Source organism: Emydura macquarii, unplaced genomic scaffold (assembly GCF_026122565.2).
Source record: "Emydura macquarii macquarii isolate MOO-44397 ecotype Brisbane River unplaced genomic scaffold, CSIRO-AGI_Emac_v2 contig_2365, whole genome shotgun sequence".
Classification (NCBI taxonomy): domain Eukaryota; kingdom Metazoa; phylum Chordata; order Testudines; family Chelidae; genus Emydura; species Emydura macquarii.
Genome location: NW_027132502.1, coordinates 3,080,089 through 3,100,665, shown reverse-complemented (window position 1 = coordinate 3,100,665; position 20,577 = coordinate 3,080,089). Strand labels below are relative to the sequence as shown.

The 20,577-nt window shown below is 38.4% G+C and overlaps 2 protein-coding genes across 2 annotated transcripts in view; one reads left to right on the top strand and one right to left on the bottom strand.

Annotated features, from left to right (window-relative positions):
- Nucleotides 1–20,577, bottom strand: part of PSMD1 (proteasome 26S subunit, non-ATPase 1) — a 111,220-nt gene that overhangs the window by 50,082 nt on the left and 40,561 nt on the right. The gene's annotated exons all lie outside the window — the stretch shown is intronic.
- On the top strand, nt 7,468–18,720 carry HTR2B (5-hydroxytryptamine receptor 2B). The gene is made up of 3 exons (XM_067561031.1): nt 7,468–7,837; nt 15,474–15,674; nt 17,761–18,720. The coding sequence occupies exons 1-3, from the start codon at nt 7,489–7,491 to the stop codon at nt 18,648–18,650; spliced, it is 1,440 nt and encodes a 479-aa protein (XP_067417132.1). The 5' UTR covers nt 7,468–7,488; the 3' UTR covers nt 18,651–18,720.

Genomic DNA, 20,577 nt, shown 5'->3' with positions numbered 1-20,577 from the left:
TGATTCTAGATGGACCACAAATTTTATTCAGATGGAAATTCCTATGTTTCACCTCAAGACTCGCTTCCTTCACAGCTAGCCTTTCAGTGCAGAACTCCACTTCTGCTCCATTTGTCCCGCAAATTGTCAGCTTTATTTTAAAGATTGGAAAATGACTAGATCTAAAAGACACATAAAAAAAAAAAAAAGATTGTACACAACTAAAGCATATTATCTTAGGGTATTTCTCTGCTCCCCGTGGCCCTTCCCCTTAGCTCTTGGATCTTTTTTTTTTGTTATCTGTTACTATAATAGGTCTAATGGCCTGAATCTACAAAGTCCAGAGAGCCCTCAACTACCTCAACAGAAGTTGAGAGCACTCAGAACCTATTTGAACTAGATCCTTAGCTTAACTTTGTGGTTGTAATTATCAAGCATAGCTACGGGACTGTAGAAATGATAACAGCTTTTAAAAAATAAATACACATATATATTGTAATTAGATTTCCCCTCTCCCTAGGCAAATGTGAGTTTAAGTGTTAAGAGAAAGAGTTAGGCACCAAACTGGGGCAAACTACCAGGGGAGGAAGGCTAGCCAAAAGTAGTAAGTATTCAGTTAGAGAGTCTCTGTTGGTACCTAATGGAACCTGCAGAAGGAAATGCTTCTTAGAAAACAATTCAGACCTGGGCAGGTACAAATCCAAAAGCCATTACACATGAAGTTCAGCTTTCTAGCCAACTGGAATCAGGGATCCACAGACTGGACTATTGAGACGATCCACTGTACCAGGCCACTACACCACTATACTGACACTATTTTTATCAATGGGCCTTCCAAGGAAAGCTTATTTTTCCCTGTGCTTTATGTAAAAACTGTCCTTTCCACTGTGCATAAGTGAGAGAGGGACACACACACACACACACACACACACACACACACACACACACACACACACACACACACACACACACACACACACACACACACACACACACACACACCAATCACAGTAGACAGTCACCACTACTTCCTTAAGACACAAAGGCTTTTTTTTTTTTTTTTTTTTTTTTTTTTAAGGTGCAAAACAGCTAGCACCACAACACAGGACAGAAGAGAAGTGTCTCTCTCAAGTGAGCCCAGTCTCGTAGCTAGAGAGCAAGAGCCATGTGTGTGGCATAACATCAGGCTATAATCATACGCTGGGCACTCCAGAAGAGCACAAACACTTAATTTTCACTTCAGCAAGAAACAGAGCCCTCACCGCACAAGTCAAAAATAGAGGTTTCTCAGACATGTAGGATTCATAATGGAAATTTCCAGAAGTGATTTATTTAAAGCCACCTGAAGACAGCGAGTCCCTTCACAAGAGGAAAGAGAGGATATAGGTTGACAGAGTTATGCTTTTATCGCACAGACGTTTTCTCCCCTTTTAAATTATTTAAGGTTAGTTTCTAACATGCGGTGAAAGAGAAAATTTAGAAATGTGACAAGTGAAAAATAAACCCCTTTGAAAATAATGATGCAGATCCAATATAGGCTGATATCAGTAACTTACGTGACTCCATCCAGGAGATTTTTACGATCGCTACTTTGTATTCTTCTCTAGAGTCTTTACTTCTGTTTCTTGAATTTGAACATGTAAGACCAAGTCCTGAACTTCCTATAATCACACAAGTAGTCAAACTGAAGTCAATGGGATTAATTTCACCCCTATGGTATCTTTTAATGTACTTGGGTACTTTTCTTCTGGTTTTTGGTGGTGGTGGTGATTCCGACACTAGCAACAGTGCCATCATCATATTGTAATATTTCCAAACACTCTTGTAAAAGAAAAAATAGTTCAGTCTTGTATCAACAAAGGAAGAATCCAGGACTTATCTACATTCTCACCTTGGGCATGGCTTTAACAGGGCCAGGATTCCATCCAAGACATTTTTCAAGATTTAAAAAATAAAAAATAAAATAAAAGCTGAGCAGGGGCTTGGAAGATGGAGATAATATGCAGAGCTATTGAGGTCTTGGAATAAATGGGGAGTATCTCATGTTGTTCAACAAGAGCCACAAAGGAGTATCTACAAGTGATGTCACTGGTTTGAATTAAACCCAAGTCAGTGATAATGCAAAATGCATTAACATCTCCTGTCTGATGGTCAGTGTAAAAAGGTGTTGGTGACCTCAGTCTAGATGTGTACATCAGAAAAGTCAGCAGAGAGAGAAAAGGGTGCTGACGGAGTTGGTTGATGTGATTGCAGAGCCATTGGCCATTACCTTTGAAAACTTGTGATGATTGGGGGAGGTCCCAGGTGATTGGAAAAAGGCAAATATAGTGCCCATCTTCAAAAAAGGGAAGAAGGAGGAACCCAGGAATTACAGACCGGTCAGCCTCACCTCAGTTCCCAGAACAATCATGGAGCAGGTCCCTCAAGGAATCCATTTTGAGGTACTTGGAAGAGAGGAAGGTGATCAGGAACAGTCAGCATGGATTCATCAAGGGAAAGTCATGCCTAACCAACCTGATTGCCTTCTATGATGAGATGACTGGCTCTGTGGGGAAAGCGGTGGACGTGATATACTTTAACTTTAGCAAAGCTTTTGATACAGTCTCCCACAGTTTTCTTATCAGCAAGTTAAAGTAGTATGGGTTGGATGAATGGACTGTAAGATGGATAGAAAGCTGGCTAGATCATCGGGCTCAACGGGTAGTGATCAACGGCTCGATGTCTAGTTGGAAGCTAGTAACAAGCGGAGTGCGCCAGAGGTCAGTGTTGGGACTGGTTTTGTTCAACAACTTCATTAATGATCTGGAGGATGGAGTGGATTGCATCCTCAGCAAGTTTGCAGACGTGACTAAGCTGGGGAAGTGATAGATACCCAGGAGAGTAGGGATGGGATACAGAGTGACCTAGACAAATTGAAGGATTGGGTCAAAAAAAAATCTGATGAGGTTCAACAAGGACTAGTGCAGAGTCCTGCACTTAGGACGGAAGAATCCCATGCACTGCTACAGACTGGGGACCCACTGGCTAAGCAGCAGTTCTGCAGAAAAAGACCTGGGAGTTACAGTGGACAAGAAGCTGGATATGAGTCAGCAGTGTGCCCTCATTGCCAAGAAGGCTAACAGCATATTGGGCTGCATTAGTGGGAGCATTGCCAGCAGATCGTGGGAAGTGATTATTCCCCTCTATTTGGCACTGGTGAGGTCACATTTCCAGTATTGTGTCCAGCTTTGGGGACCCCACTACAGAAAGGATGTGGACAAATTGGAGAGTCCAGAGGAGGGCAAAAAAAATGATTAGGGGGCTGGAGCACAAGACTTATGAGGAGAAGCTGAGGGAACTGGGCTTGTTTAGTCTGCAGAAGAGAAAAATGAGGGGGGATTTGATAGCAGCCTTTAACTACCTGAAAGGGGGTTCCAGGGAGGATGGAGCTAGGCTGTTCTCAATAGTAGTAGATGACAGAACAAGGAGCAATGGTCTCAAGTTGTATAGGGGAGGTCTAGGTTGGATATTAGGAAAAACTTTTTCACTAGGAGGGTGGTGAAGCCCTGGAATGGGTTACCTAGAGAGGTGGTGGAATCTCCATCCTTGGAGGTTTTTAAGGTGCGGCTTGACAAAGCTCTGGCTGGGATGATTTAGTTGGGCTTGGTCCTGCTTTGAGCAGGGGGTTGGACCAGATCTCCTGATGTTTCTTCCAACCCTAATATTCTATGATTTTATGATTCTATGACCTTGTGAGTGGCACACCACAAGGTTACTTTTCCTGTCAACAAAAGGACTCCAATTCTACACCATATGTGATGTATTCCTTTCCTAGCGAACATACAGCATAGCTTTGTCTATACTAGCACATTTCATAGCCATAGGTCATCCAAAAAGAGCTTCATTGAAGCTAGCAATGATGGATTTGAAGCTGTAGGGTAGACAAGACTCATTCATTTTCATCACTGTCAACCAACTCCTCTCAGGATGGTAATTTATGACTATGAAGTTTGCTAGTGCTAACACAGCATAAATTGGCTTCAGATTGCACATGGAAGTGTCCTCTACTTTTCATCCTCTCTTCCTTCATTTCTCATTCTGTCTTGCTACTCTTAAATCTTCAAGTAACTCAAGAAATCAGAGTAACTAACAAATAGGGCTGGATTTTCAGAAACAGCCTCCATTCTGTCCCTATAAATAAATGGAGGTGCATTTTATAATACTTAATCTCCACTTGATGAGGCCTGCACACCAAGTATGCTAAAAACTTCCCCCACAATTATTTTCACCTATAAAATCATACCTGCCATTACATGCAGGCATAAAACAAAAGGCCTAGCTGAAGTCCTTGAGAAAACGGGGTCCAAATGGTCACTATAGTGCAGTATAGCATTTCCTTGTAATTTCAGTTTTATTTTCATGGGCATGATATTGTTTATTCTTGTGATACTTTAAAGAAATGGTTGGGGGGGGGGGGGTGTTACTGAACTCAATTTGTTTTCATTTCCTAAAATAATTTTTTTGGAGAAGATAAAATGTCAAAAAGAGTCACAGTGAGACCCCGAGAGGCTGAGGTAACGTGATCTTCTGACCAGTTCCCTTTAAAAACGTAAAAATACAAAATAAGGAGTATACATTTTGCTGGAAATTCTATTCCACCGTCTAAAATGCAGCTATAATGTATATGTGCCATGTAGATGTGTCAGAAAAAATGCAAGTAATTCTCTGACATTTATTTTTCATAACATAGGCAACTGTATTAAGAAGTTGGTTGCTTGTGACTCTCCATTCTATCTGCTAGGGTGTATTGTTCACCATAGTTGAAAAAGTTATTGATGGCACATGATGGGAAGCAATTCCATGTTAAATTTAAAGTTTACAGAGCAAAGTAGGAATGGAGGGATTTTTAATTAACTATAAATAGATGCTGTGTTGGCCTGATCATCTCTTAAACAGTTCACTTTTTACTACTAGGAGCCTAATCTGGTTCCTAGACGGAAGAACAAGCTATCATGTTATCAATGTCATTTAATTCTCCATTCACCCTGGTGAAATCAGTACAAAATATATCAGCATATTATTAGTACTATATAACAATCATGGTAATAAAATATTAATGTACATATTGAACAATGAGGAAAGAATGCACTACAAACAGATTCTATGAACTGGACTATAGGACCATGAAATGGTTAATATGCAACAAGTATGCATATTTTATTGTGGTCCTATTAATCAGGAAGTATTAAATCAAAAATATCTTCTTTGACATAAAGCTATCCTAAACTACTTTACCTGTAACGTGCATTGTTATTCTTAAGAGGTCACTGTTCAGGTCCAAGAAATGTCATACCTATTTATAAAAATATGTCCATAATTTATTAACAGCATAATTTTCTCTTCACCTCATACCTATGTGCATTCCAAGAAGTGAATGCAATTTCTTAAAATTAATATGGAATGAATCATGACTCATTGGGGACCTGTGAGCATCAGCAATTCACAAAATGTAATGGTCTGATATACAAGTCAGTCTAAATGATCTAATGGTCCCTTCAGCCTTAAACTATGAATCTATGACCTCACCTACATCTGATTATTACACACTTTGCCCATGCGACTGTCCTCAGAAGTAAATTCAATTTCTGGGTTATAGATGGGGTGTATGATCAAGTTAGCAACTTTCAACTGTGTTGGAAGGTAAGAATAGAAAAAACTTTGAGTAATAAAAAGCAGCTATATCTAGGAAGGCTTAAAGTGACAGTGCATGCATTTAAAAGGGTGTGTTAGCATACACTTTTCTAAAACACTCCAAAGCTGACAAACTAACAGAAGAGTTTACATTAAATCTGAACTTTCCAGGGTTAACTGTGCTCATGTCGAGAGAGAGAGAGAGAGAGAGAGAGCGAACTACTGTGAACACAGTTATATACTGTAGTGTGAAGAGTGGTCATATACTGCATCTGCACATCCAGACACAGGGACAAGGAATGTACGCTATAGGTCTGGAGCAGTGAATAAATAAAAAAGGAAATAACCTTCGTTGGCTCTTTTCCAGCGCTAAAGAAACCCCACTCATTTATTTCCTTGTTTTCAATCTTTGGAGCTGGATGAACTGGAATGAGTCAATCACCAAACAACGATAGCAGCAGACTGCAAGTTTTGCTAGCGAACACAGAGAAAACTGCACACAGAATGAGATGCAGGAGAAGAGCTGTAAGACACTGAAAAGACATGCGTTAAGTATGTAAGAAAGATTCCCCAAAAGAACTGGAGAAGAAAAAGATTAAAAAAAAAAAAAAAAAAAATCAATGTGGCAAGAATTATTTTTCCCCTCCATTCAATACCAGCTGAAGAAAATACATACATGAGAAACCTGACTTTAAAAACAGAAGAAGTGAAAATTTCAATCTCAAAGTATAAAAACAAATGGGAAGCTACGGACAAAGGTTTTTGTTTTAAGCATACTCCAAGAGGAAAGAAAAACTTGCCTTCAAGAAAGAGATGTTAAAAATTATGCGCTGAAATCCGGCATGTGATGAAAAAGAAGATCAAACTGCAGAAGAAATTTATCCCTCCCAAACCCCCAGGGAAACAAAAGTCCAAGAAAAATCTGAGGTAAGGCTTTCTTCACAGAAAAATCACAACAAACCAAATCTAGCAAATATTAAAACATATCGCTGGGCATGTGGCAGTGGCTGTTTAAAGTATCTGCTTGTACCAGGGAAAAGCAAGTATTAAGTCTTGAGCAGAGTTTAGACCTAGGAGACACTGTGTTTAGTTAGTCTTGCTCAAGCCTTCAAGAAAGTGAGCTCCAAACACACAGAGGATTTTACTTGTCCCTCCCACTTAAATAATGGGAAACTTTAGATGTTTCAGTTCCATAAATTGTCTATGACTCCCTTTACTGTTAGCAGCGCTCTGATCTTCATCTAATGAAAGAGGGACTGTAGACATTAAAGAAATCTTCTATGTCATTCACAACGATGTTCTGGGGGACAATAGCTTCTTGGGGGAATAATATTCTTAATAGGGAAAATATAGGTATTGTACTCTGCCTACACTCATGCTAATGTAGACTAGACATTCAGAGGAGGAGTTGTACATACACAGTACAAGCATCTTGTATTTTGCACTTTGTAAATAAAAAATGATGCAATCTGCATATTTTGTATGTAGGGGGAACCTTTCGGCATGCAAGTTCACACACCATATTTCCTGCTGTAGGAAGACGCAAGCAACTAAAAAACTGTCGACTTTTCACAGCCACTGAATTCTCTCATAAACCCTTCTGAAACCTAAGCTTTTCTACGAGAGGAACCAGATCACTGGACCCTACCATCCAGAGATGGACCCAAATCAATACTTTCATTTTTAAGAGGTACGTGCAACCAGTAAGGAACAGGATACAAGTTTAAATCCAACACTCTGGCATGGGTGCAGCATATCACAGCATCAGATGACCATGCTGGCCTTTCTTCAGGATCGTACCGGACCAGAGAGGAACAGCCAGTTGCTATACTATACAAAATGTCTGAGCAAAACACAATTCCTGAATACATCCTGCTGGGCACAAAGATGTTCTATCCCTTTAACGGGTTTGGATCTGGCAATGGATCTTTGACACAGCTCTCAGTAACAGGGGAATTCAAACAGAACTACCTGAAAGATGAGCAGGGGAACCGACCACGCTGGGCAGCTCTGCTGATCCTAATGGTTATAATTCCCACCATTGGGGGGAATATACTTGTTATACTGGCCGTGTCTCTGGAGAAAAAGTTGCAATATGCCACAAATTATTTCCTAATGTCCCTGGCGGTGGCAGATTTGCTGGTTGGATTATTTGTGATGCCGATTGCCCTTCTTATCATACTGTTTGGTAAGTATTTCACTTTGTTCCTGCCATCGAGCTCCCATAAGTTGGAGCAAATATGCTAAATATACTTTAAGTAGGACAACTGCTTATTTACTTTACCACTTACTTGTAATAACATTATTTTCTGTGAGGACCATCTGGCTAAGCACTTCCCAATTCCCCCTACCTCTAATGAAAAGATACATTTTCTCAAGACAAGCTTAAACATATCTGCTATGAATATCGTTTTCCTTCCCTCCCTCCCTTACCATAGAAATTAACAACTCCAAAGACTTACACACTTCTAAGGATTAACTACAGATAGCACACTGTGGAAAAAAGGGATAGGGTGAATTATTATTGGCAGAGCAATGCTGAACATCTGTTACTGTTAGATATTATACTCATAACAGACGTTTTCTCCCTCGAAAGTCCTAAGCAGTTTGTGATAGTTTCATTTGACTGAGTAGTTTCACCACTTTACAAGGAGTTGGTTCCACCCAATGTGGATAATTTTTTGTATCATTTATATAACCCAGGCGTGTGTTTCAGACAATCTCTAGGATCACTAATGGCAACAATTCTATGGTGTCACTTGCAGGAAAATGGATTTTTCAACTGCACTAGGGAAATGGCAAAATTCATAATGCACTCCAGAGAGAAACGATCCATCTGTCCAGCTAGCCTAATATCAGGCCATCTGTGCACCTGGTATAGGAGATTCAGGTTACCTTTTCCTCTGACTAACAAGGAATACAACAGATTTTGATAAGATTACACACAAAGTCAGTCATTATGGAATAAACAAGAAAATGTCAAACAAAGATATCTTCATATTTTCAAAACAGCAAGAGTCCTGTGGTACCTTAAAGACTCTCAAATTTATTTGGGCATAAGCATCCGACGAAGTGGGTTTCCGTCCACGAAAGCTTATGCCCAAATAAATGTGTTAGTCTTCAACATGCCACAGGACTCCTGCTGTTTTGCTAAAAACAGACTAACATGGCTACCCCTCTGGAATTCATATTTTCAGGGATCCAATATTTCAAATATTGTATTTATACCTCATTTGGTAACAACTTTATGAGGAATTTTCTGAATAAACTAAACAAAAAGAAACTAAGGTTGCTTTAAAACCATCTTTTGAGTTGTAATTTTTTAAATGATCTATTTGGCATATATTCGGACATATAAGAGCTGCAGAGAGACTGCGTCTATTTTTTCAGTAAATCCTATGCAATACCCCCATGCTGATAACTCAACCTTTGAGGTAAAGTGTACTGACCCATAACTAATGGCAAACAGCAGGAGTTCTGTGTTTTATATTAAATCTCTATGGGTTGCCTTGGGAAAGTGGACACAAATTTAAAGTATTAAATGCATACAGGCAATAAGCAGACCTACCTCTCCACAAACGACTGGTGTCAATTTGGTGACAATTTCTTTCAAATCATAAAAAGCCTCACGGTTAGTTTCTCTAGATCAAGTGTTACTCAGTATAGGGAGATGTCAAACTGACTACAAAACACAGTCAACACAGTAAGGATAAGTGGCATTGCTCTTTTCAAGCAACAGTTTCCAGAAAATGACCATGCATAACTAGGATACAATTTTCTAAATGGGAAGAGAAAAATCTGTGTCAAAATGTACACAAACTCTGAGACCTTAATATAAAATTTTCATAGTTTTTCTTTCAACAAATCTCAGATAAGACCAATCCCCTTTCCCAATTCCTCATTTATAAAAGAACAAAACAGAAAACAGAAAAATACAGGCTAAAAGTTGACATCTTAAAGAATCAGAAAATTAATAAAATTATCATAAATAAGAAAAATCTGAATAGCAGTCAATAAAATGAGAAGTTAAACTGTGTCTTTCTGAACTTTACTAGTCTCCCAATAACATATTTTGGCTTTCTAATTTTCCTATTTTTTCTTTTATTGCTACTTAATCTCTCAATTAATCCGAAGCTAAAAATGTCGTAACCAAGGTTAAAACATGCTAGGAATCTTAATTTGGAATTGAACAAAAGCACCTTTCATGTTGCAGGAAGTTTTAAAGAAAAAAGTAAAATTAAAAATAATTAAATAGGTGTGGTAAGGCTATGGCAGGCGCTTCACATTGCTGACCAATGCTAAACACTGAAATTACTTCCATAAAATGTCTCCTTGGCAGCCAAACAGAAAAACATTTTGCCTCCTCAGCAGCTGGTGGAAGATGCTGAGGTGTTTATAGAAAGTTCAGACCAGGAATAAAATGCTAGGGGTTGTGGGAATGGAACAAGATGTTTAAGTACATAACAAGACCAACAATATCTAAGGTTTGTTTGTCAGATAACTATTTGAACAACAGAGATAGAGGCAGCTAATTAAAATCTACCCTTCCCATGTTTTCAGACTAGACCATTTCCATAATAGTGAAATAAGTGTGTGCCATCTCTTGATAAAGAATACAAATATTTCTTCTCTCTTTTTTGATTTATATCTAACTATATGGCAGATATGTGGGGAATTGTGTGAACTATTTAAAACCAGCAGCATTAATCACTTTCATGTTTACTGGCAATGTGCAATAGTATGTTTAAACCTAAAATCCACTACAGATACTGACTCTACTCTGAGAGAATACTTAGAAAAGTTAACACTAAGAAACTTAATTGTTCCAGTAATACAGGCTCATTTTCCACATTTTACCTGTAACCACTTTACTGTTCTAGTGGTGTGCTTAAATGAAATGATGTAAACTTCAAAGTGAGTGAGCAAACCATATTTCAGCATCAACTGAATGCATATGGTGGTTTTAATTTTTAAAAATGCTTAGAAATGTCAATGTGTGAACAGTTCCATTCATTGCTTTTATTAGCTGCTAAATTGTTCATCTTTTCATTAAAAGGTTAGCATATTAGGAAACTGAAGTGTGCTTTAAAATTTAGCTTTCAAAAAACTGAGTTGTCTCCATTAATAACATTTGAAACCATTAAAGCAGAAAAATTTTGTTACTGGAATCAGCAAGTACTTGTGGGAGAAGGGCTAGAACCACAAGGTTAGAAGATTTGTTGTGTAAAGATCTCTCTCTTTTCTATGAAGTTTGCAGCTGGAAGATCAGCACCTGAGATTTTAGGGAGAGGGCTGGTTGAGAGTATATAGTGGATTGTCCTAAAAAAAAATTTCAGTGTTCCTGGTGTTGATATTTTGTGCCCCTGAAATATATCCTTTACATAAAATAAAAGGTGATGTTGATTTTCTGAGCTGTTAACTATTATGTCTATCACCCAAGAAAATTGGGAATCTCAAACTCTCTAGTACCACTTATAGTTAGGTTACATTGCAAATCATTCACTTTTAATTTTGACTAGACTATAGAAATATCACCAGAAGAGATCAGACCAGTTTCATGGATGGCTCACTATTTTCAAAATCTGCAAGACTGAAGGAAACTACAAAAGTTTTAGAATAATTTTAATAAAAAACATATTTAGTTAACTATAAAATAAAAGTTGTTTGGTGAATAACTTCTCCCCAACTACAATTTTAGTTGAACTGATCCAGCATGCAAGCTGAATATAAAAGCAAGAAGAGCAGCTGGGAAATCAAAGTCCATGAAGTCCACTCCATCAAGTATTGTCATCAGGATAAACTGTACCTGAAAGGCTATACACACAGTAACTTGTAAAATAAAGCCTGAGCTTACACCGATATGGAAAAAAGGCATAAACTTCCATCTCAATAAAAAACCTCACATCAACAAAATTACTCGTGTAATGAAATCCCTTACAGACAACAAATTTCAATAGACTACAGAGAATGTTACAACAAAGAAAAAAACTAATAATTTTCAATCCTTCTGTGAAGGAGTTTCTGAATCTCACTTACATGAATACATAATTAGTGCCTTCTAATCATAAGCATTCAAAGAATCTCTCATTTGCTTAAATCAGAAGCAGCTCCTCCATACTGAATCTAGTTTTAAGGATTACCTTGCAAACTCATATTCCCTGTAAATAAAGCTTTCCTCCTCATTTTAGTAAACCAAAGTCACATATTGTCTGTAAAAACTCATCATTTACTTGAGACAAACCAAAAAACCCAACATTGGAGCACCAAAATCAGGAATATATTATTAAACAATTGGGACATTTAAAAATCTACATACCTTTAAAAAAAAAAAATCAACATTCCTATTACCAAAAGACAGTATTACAGAATAACACACACAGTAAATTATTTACACCATTCATAATAGCAGACAAAACAGACATTTGTGATGGGAGAAATCAATGTTTTTTAAAAAAAAACAAAACCCCAAACTAAACCTGACCTGTTAAAAACTCTGCCTCCCTGCTCCATTATTTTATATATTCAAGTTTTAATTTCAAACCAGATTTTATGAATATTTATACCTAAGGACAGTACAGTTACCCAACAGGTTGCTGTAATGTTCAAGGATCAAAAACTGTTCTTTGAGCACTGCAGGAAGGCTATCTCCTCTACACTTCCCCAAGTTTCCAAAATATTTCAAATGACAATTGACAGAAAGAACACTCTACTAAGTACTAGAAGAGGTGGTTATCACGACAGCACAACTATTAAATATATTTTTGGAAGGCAGAGATTTATTTGTAACAAATATTTTTCTTCAAGACCTTCTGCTTACATGTCTACCAGTTTTGGTCAGGATTTTATAAAGGACAATTTGCCCCCAAATTGTAGAGAATCGTGCAGGGTTTTGTTTTTTAAACTATGAGTGATTGTATGTGCATAATGTTACAGGATACAGATTACAGAACCTATGCCCACTGTGACTTCAGTAATGGCAGGATCAGTCAACTGAAAGGGCCGGACTGGGAAGCAAACCTTAGCACAAAGTCACAAGATCAGCAAAGCATAAACAGCATAGCCAAAAATGGTTCTCAAACACTCATTTCAGAGCATTTATCTTTTAACACATGTATCTGCAAGCAAGTCAATAAGATTAAGGAAAACAGCAAGAGATGCCATGTTATTAACCTAGTGTATTGTGTAATTCTTAATACAGAGTTACAGAAATAACCACACTAAAACTGTTAATTGTCTTTCAACAAAGATTTAGGGTGACTATATCCTCATCAACTACTGTATTCAAAGGCTCTGGAGTAATTTTTGATGGAAAAACCATCTCTTACACAAAAAGTTCATAATGTGAAAGGCTGCTACGGCTTTTGTCACCTGTTTCAAAGAAAAACAAAAATATAAACAGAAAAGTGTTTCTACATTTACACTGCAGTCAGCAAATACTAAGCTTTGCAGATCTTGAAAAATTATACAAGGCTTCATTGCACCAGATGGATACCTAACAAATAACACGAGTTCAGAAACAGGAAAGCACAGCTCCCTTATCAAGCACCAAAGGGTGTCCGTTGACAGGAATAGGTTAACTGCAAATGAAGAAAATCCATTTCAGTGCAATGCACATGTTCCCTCTATGCAAGGCTACCATCCATATAAGGAGGATAGAGGACTTTTGATAGGAAACCCTTTACTATGCAAAATAAACACTTTTCCCAGTTCACACCTCACCCTCATAATTGTGCTAACTTCACTTATTAAAGCCATAGAAAAGTTCTTGCCTTCTTATAGAGACCTTCAATATTTCAAACATACCAAATTAATTGGTTGTTTTAACTACTTATTTTTTCTGGCAGGCTGAATTACATAGGAGGTTGAATGACTGCATTAAAGGCCTTTGAGATTAAAAAAAAGGTTCATCTTACGACCTAATGAAATTGTGGACAGAAAAATTAAAAGTGAATGTGTGTGTTGAATGCTCCAGTAATGTATTTTGTAATATAGCTGCACCCTACTTCATTAATCAAACTTACATTATTTTCTGTAACGAAGTTTCAGCTCAGGAACCATGCAACTGAATATCAAGATGTGTGGTTGGTTTATTTAAAAGTAGTTAATCTTTTTCCTTTATGCAATCTCACCTGGAGCTCACTGCTTAAGGAGAGGTGAAGTAATATTCTCAGTCTCCATCCATTTCTCTCCCCGTGTAGATGGCTGGAAGACTCAACCTACACATCAGGGCAGACCAGTGTAAGCTTTGCCTGTCTCAATGCAATTTTCCATCCTCTCTTGCTTGAAACTCAAAATCACTACATCACCATGTCATTCACCACAACAGTCTCTGCATGAAATGAAGTTTCAATCTTAAACTGCTGCAATATTACACTATTGATCAGATAATGGACTCAGGTACTAGACCAGCTCATTTAACATTCTTAGGGCAGTCCGTCGTCGTTTATTCAGAGCAGGGTGTTAAAAACTAAATAGCTTTAAAACAAATCTGACTTGTTAGAAAGTCCACAAAAACCCATCATTCTACAAAGAGTTGATAATTTTCTGGCAGTACCTTAGCTGCACCTACAGATCAGCATGTTCATATACATACAGAACACTAACGTGCATTTTAAACTCAACAACCACCCAGAAGCAGTGGCTTGTGACACAAACCACTGGTAAGTGAGATCAATTAGTTTATGAAAAACCTCAAAAGAGCTTCATTAACATCCATTCACGGCGTTCAGCAGAGTAAATATTTATGAGATCTTCACTGGGGATGACACAGCTCTCAAATACCAACCCTTTGGAAGGTGAAAATAATACAAAGTAAATCTCACCATCCCAAACAGAAAGCAGCTGATGGATTATTTTACTTGTTACACAGATAGCATTAAAGACAGATTAGCCCCAGTCAAAAACATGACTTAAGCCTGCATTTAGAAGCCTGAGCAACTGCTCTTGAAAATGATGTGAAGGGGAAGCTGTCAATTTCTTTTGAATAAAAGTAAGTATCCACTCGCTGATGGCAGAGTCCTGCTTACTCATCACTGATGTGATACAATGACACAGCAAACCCTTTAATTATAAAATTATATGCACTAGACCAGTGGTTCTTAACCTTTCCAAACTACTGTACCCCTGAAGCCTGAGTCCCACCCCCACGGGGCTGAGGCATGTAACTTAGTTTCATGGCACCCCTGTGGCTCCAGGCAATTGCCTTTCTTGCCACCCCCAATACCAGCTCTGCACTTGCGACCCCTCTAAACCCCCAAGTTAAGAAACACTGCACTAGACTGTTCAAGACATCCCCAAATCTTGGGATTCAAGCCGTGGCTCTGAATCATTATGCTAGACAAGCCACTGCTTACTTTCTCCTTTGTTTAATAAACCTCTAATCCAGTGGGCTTTATGGAGACGGTACACGTGAAATACAATCAACGTGGTTTGTTATTAATCATATTTATTAAAGCAGTATCTAAGGACAACCAAGATCAGAGCACCCTATTGGGCTAGGCACTGTATAAAGTTGTAAACAGTCTCTGCCATGAAGAGCTCACAACTTAACTACTCAAGACAAAGAAAAAGGGAAAGGGATATAACATCAAGTCTTGTACAAAGCATTAGCTCTATCATTTTCCAAAGGAGAATGGGGGGCTGGGGGCATGACGGATTAGCTAAAGAGAAAAACAAAGGAAGGAATGGAGAGAAAAGTATGAGAACAGGTATGGTTCCAAAGAGTTTATTAAGACCCTTCCATGAAAAGTATGAAGGACGAAATGTACACTGAGCACTCACAGGACATTGGAAACAAATCTAATCACTTTCCTGTTCTCTTTCAGATAACGCCTGGCCTCTTCCACCTGACTTGTGCCCTGTCTGGTTATTTCTTGACGTCCTCTTTTCCACAGCATCCATCATGCATCTCTGCGCCATTTCCCTGGATCGTTATATTGCCATAAAAAAGCCAATCCAGGCCAGTCAGTACAACTCACGGGCAACAGCTCTCATCAAAATAACTGTAGTGTGGCTCATTTCAATAGGTATGTGGGACTTCTGAGATTGGGAAAGGATTCCAAGTCATTAGTTCAAAATTGGGGCAAGGCTGCAAATGGCAAAGTACTAGTGGACGGCAGCCTATATCAACTGAGCTGATCTCAGTCCATTTCCTAGTGAGCAGGTGGCTACGTCACAAAATCCATTTAACAGGTAGTAGCTGGCAGACTTATTGGGTTAAGGACTGAATGGGAATGAAGTTCAAACTTTTTTTCCCACCCATAGAAGGATGCGACACACTAAGGGATGAGGCAGCTTGCGTTGCAACTGCTGATGCTGTATCTTTCCTAGGGATGCGAGACTTTAGGTTCCAGCACCGTCAGACAGACACCTATCAGTAACAGATTTAATTTTAAACCTTGAAACAGCTGCTGTTGAAATTGCTGCCTCACTTAAAACTACCCAGGGAGAAAAAGCTGGACAATAGGATTGAGAATTTTGTTTTAATGCTGTACAGAAAGCAGGATAACTATGTAAAAATTTCATCTTTCATTCACTGATTCAAATAAGTGAGCTGCCAGTAACATTCATTTCAGAAATTGAGGTGTGCTGCCAAGATAAAAAAAAGGCAAAGTTTAAGTGTTTTAATTTTAAAAAAAAATGTATAAGTGAGGGGCAAATGTAATGGTTTATATTACACTTCTGAGTGTTTTCTGAACTCTTTGCATATGGCATGTTGCCCATCTTTAATCAGTTTGGGCATAAAATGTAAATATCAGACCATATCAGATTCAGAGATCAGAGGAGCAAAAGCATTTAGTCCAAATGACTTGTTTGCAATGACAGTAAGATACAGAAGCAGGCAGTGCTAGAAAAGCAAATAATGCCGTACAGAACAAGCAAGACCATGCCAAGAGCAGGAACAGTTTTTTTTCTGGTTAACTTAGGCTATTAAAGCAGCATAGGTGAAAAGATTTGATAACTGTGCTCTTGACCTATATATGCACTCCTAACAGGAACTCCCAATATGAAAACATTTAGAGGAGTACTTTGATGACTGGAGAAAAGATCTCTCTCTCTTTTAACTTGAGAAAGGGAACTGCAGTGGAGGCAAGATACTTAGAAGTTGACCTTTTAATACCTGATTTACTCTTCATCAACACTGAACTTTTTCATTTCTTCTTATCATAAAAAGTACCATGGTTTCTTGACTCAAAGGTTAATTTGATTCAGTCTCTGTTTTAAAATATTTGCTGTTTCCGAAGGTGTGTCTGTTGTTAAGGGAGGGATCAAGTGACTGAAGGCTAGGCCATTTCATTGCTTGCCGCTTTCGACAGACACCACTAAAAGGGCTGGAGAATGCAGGAATACAGTAAATCCCTAAGATTTCACTGAAAGATGTTGGAGAAAGTAGCATAAACAACCTTCATCAGACAGACAAGAACCTGTATTTGTCATTAGATAGACCTTTACCGACAGAAACGCTGTCTGTAATTTCAGTTAGAGAAAGTTCATTTACGACAAACCCTATGAGTTTTTTTTTTTTAATTAAAAAAAAAAAAGTAAAAAAACAACAAAGCTTCATTTAAAGATTCTAAATAGCTAGGAGACTTTAAACAACAAATCTCTAATGAGCACACACGGCATCTCTTTAACCAGTTGTATATTCAAGAGAGTCAACTCGGGTGAAAGGCTGCTCGTTGACTGAGTCTGATCACTCGATGTTCTTTAAGATTAAATAGAGACAAATTTTGTGTATTTTCCTGATCAGGTCTTCAGAAACCCCAAAAATTGCATTCAGGAAAGGTAGGAAATAGTAAGAAAAATGTTACTTCACTATTGCAACTGTTCCAGAGTTTAATTTAATATTAAGGTCTATCCTACTTCCTATACTGTTTATAGAGTTGGGGTCACCCTTAGTTAAAGAGGGCAAGCTTTTAATATTGAGCTTGCTGAATTAAAGCTCTGTTTACCCAAATCTCAAGCTAATTCTCTTAACTACAGATACTGCTCTGCTCACTTGTTTACTGTAGTTCTCAGAAATCACGCTCCCTTACGCACTCTGAAGCTGCAAAACCAAGGGAGAGATTGCAGATGATACCAAGCTGAATTATTTCTGTTTTTCTTCACTAGGCATTGCCATTCCAGTCCCGATCAGAGGTATAGAGGATGGAGACGGCAACTCCACAAACATCACATGTGTCCTGACACCCGAACGTTTCGGTGACTTCATCCTATACGGGTCACTAGCTGCTTTCTTTGTTCCGCTTGCAATTATGATAGTCACTTACTTTCTGACCATACAAGTGCTACGTAAGAAGGCCTACTTGATCAACAGGCCACCTCAGCGCCTAACCTGGTCTACTGTGTCTACCGTATTCCAAAGGGATGCAACATCTGGCTCATCGCCTGAAAAAGTGGCCATGTTAGATGGCTCCAGAAAGGACAAAGTTTCACCCAACACAAATGAAGAGATGTTCATACGCAGAATGTCCACTGCTGGAAAGAGGTCCGTGCAGACCATCACCAATGAACAAAGGGCCTCAAAAGTCCTGGGGATTGTATTTTTTCTTTTCTTATTGATGTGGTGCCCGTTCTTTATAACAAACATAACTTCGGTTCTGTGTGAATCCTGTAGCCAGGAAGTTATTCAAAGGCTCATGGAGATATTTGTTTGGATAGGATATGTATCCTCAGGGGTGAACCCTCTGGTCTACACACTCTTCAACAAGACATTCCGGGAGGCATTTGGCAGGTACATCACCTGCAATTATCGGACCACAAAGTCAGTGAAGGCTCTTCGGAAATGCTCCAGCAGGATCTCTTTCAGAAATTCAATGACAGAAAACTCCAAACTCTTTATGATGCATGGGATGCGAAATGGGATTAATCCCGTTATGTACCAGAGCCCAATGAGGCTTCATAGCTCACCCATCCAGTCATCGTCAGCCATTCTACTGGACACATTGCTGCTCACAGAGAATGAAGTTGAAAAAACAGAAGAACGAGTGAGCTATGTATAATGGAATGAAAACCATGCCCACAACTAATTATATTACTAAGTATTGTAGGTAAATATGCTATATGAGGATATAAATACTCTTCTGTTATTTATAACAAGCAAAATCTTACTGAACTTATATTATATTAATTCATCTCCTCTAAGACTATGGCTCCTTTATCCAGATTCTCCGCTACTTTATCAGTTTAAACAAATATCCCACTGAAGAGATAGCAATTTCATTCAGTTATAAACAGTGAATATCAGAGCACTGTAGTTTAGAAATAGTGGGAGATAAATAAAAGAAGCTGAGGCAACTCTTGAGTGTGTGACTTTAGTTTTCCACTATCCCCAGCCTTTTCAAAGTACATTTCTATGAAGAGTTTTATATACAAACACCACTTTAATGGTCTCCTTGATCTTATGCCTAAAGCAGACAGGACTCAAATAGGCTGGTATTCTGCCTAATATAGAAGGGATGAAACTAACAAGTGCGCACACGCTTGTTGAAATGCCAGAGTTTTGATTGAAACGTGTAAAGTATACAGAACATATGACCAGGGATCCTAGAAATCAGTTTGCCACAGAAAAACATGGAATTTGCATTTTTAAAGAGAACCTTTAGTTTTTAAATTTTGTGAAAAAATAAAAACATTAACTAAATTTTACTGAAAGCACCAGTGTCACTTATTCAATGCACGCAACCTCCCCCTCTTGTGGTTGCTTTTTGAAAGTGCTTTAAATTTACAGTGGAACCCCGTTTACCTGATCTAATTGGGACTGGGGCCAGATTAGATTGCCAATTCTCCTGGTTATCCGAATTTTTGGTTAAGAGCTTTCTATCCCTTATTTTAAGATGCGGGTGAGGGCAGACAGCCCCCGTTGCCGGAGCCCCTGCTGCTGTCAGCCATGTGCAGCTGGTGATTCAGTTAATACGAAGAGCCGGATTATGAAGGCTTAGATAAGCAGGTTCTACTGTATTATCAGCAAAACACTGTGTTCAGCTGATATCTATATATATCGTGGCTAGGGAAACTAAAGTTCAGTGTTTCATTTTAATCACAGAAAATCTTTTTAATTGGAGAATTTTGGGGGTTTTTATCATGGAAAACTAGGATCCCTGCATATGACTTTACAATAGCACACAAGGGATCAGCACGGCTTCTTACTGAGATACTCCTCTGCTGATTCTGTGTGTCCAACTATGAGGTAACATTGTTCTAGCAGCAGTAACCCACATGTGTTCTCCTCACTTCTATCGTGCTGGGGAGGAAAGGTACCATAGGAATATCCACTGATATCAGAGACAAATTTATCCCTGCCCATTGTATAACGAGATGGAAATTCCACACACTGAAATCACACCCGTGTTTTTTCCTGCATAGGGGAAAATCTCTTGCCTTATGGAATTATTTTTGCTCTCACACATGGGTATGTTATTTTCAGGTTACTCATGAATACTGAGCTGTTATCAGTTTATTTTATTTGAAGAAAAGCTGAGTTTTTTTTTTTTAAAAGGATGACATTTCACTTTTTTACTTTATCTCAGCAAAGGGGGAAGGGTCATGAATCTGAGAATGTTTCAACGTTACCTTAGTTATAATTGATTTAATAAGTCAAATTATCTTTTTGGCTCACTGTTCATGAATTAATTCCCCCCTCGCTGACCCAGTATTAACAGCCACCAAATAAAAAGGTAGAAAAGCCTTTTGGCAAGCCATTCCAATAGTTATTTGGTAGGAAAAATAACAGTGATGTTGGGAGAATTTTTACCTACAAAGGGATGTGTGCGGATAGGGAACCTTTTAAACCCTATGCGTGAAATCCTAGCCTCCATGAAGTAGATGGAATTCTGCCCAAGGCTTCTTGAGGGCTAAGATTTCAGTCTGAATACACAAGATGTACCAAACTGACTCTAGATTTTCGCTAAAATTTGCCCATCAGAAATG

Excerpts from the sequence above, each read along its gene's own strand:
- HTR2B (XM_067561031.1), top strand. The coding sequence starts at position 7,489 with ATGTCTGAGCAAAACACAATTCCTGAATACATCCTGCTGGGCACAAAG. Across the intron at positions 7,838-15,473 it reads CCTTCTTATCATACTGTTTG|ATAACGCCTGGCCTCTTCCA; the intron begins GTAAGTATTTCA and ends GTTCTCTTTCAG. Across the intron at positions 15,675-17,760 it reads AGTGTGGCTCATTTCAATAG|GCATTGCCATTCCAGTCCCG; the intron begins GTATGTGGGACT and ends TTTCTTCACTAG.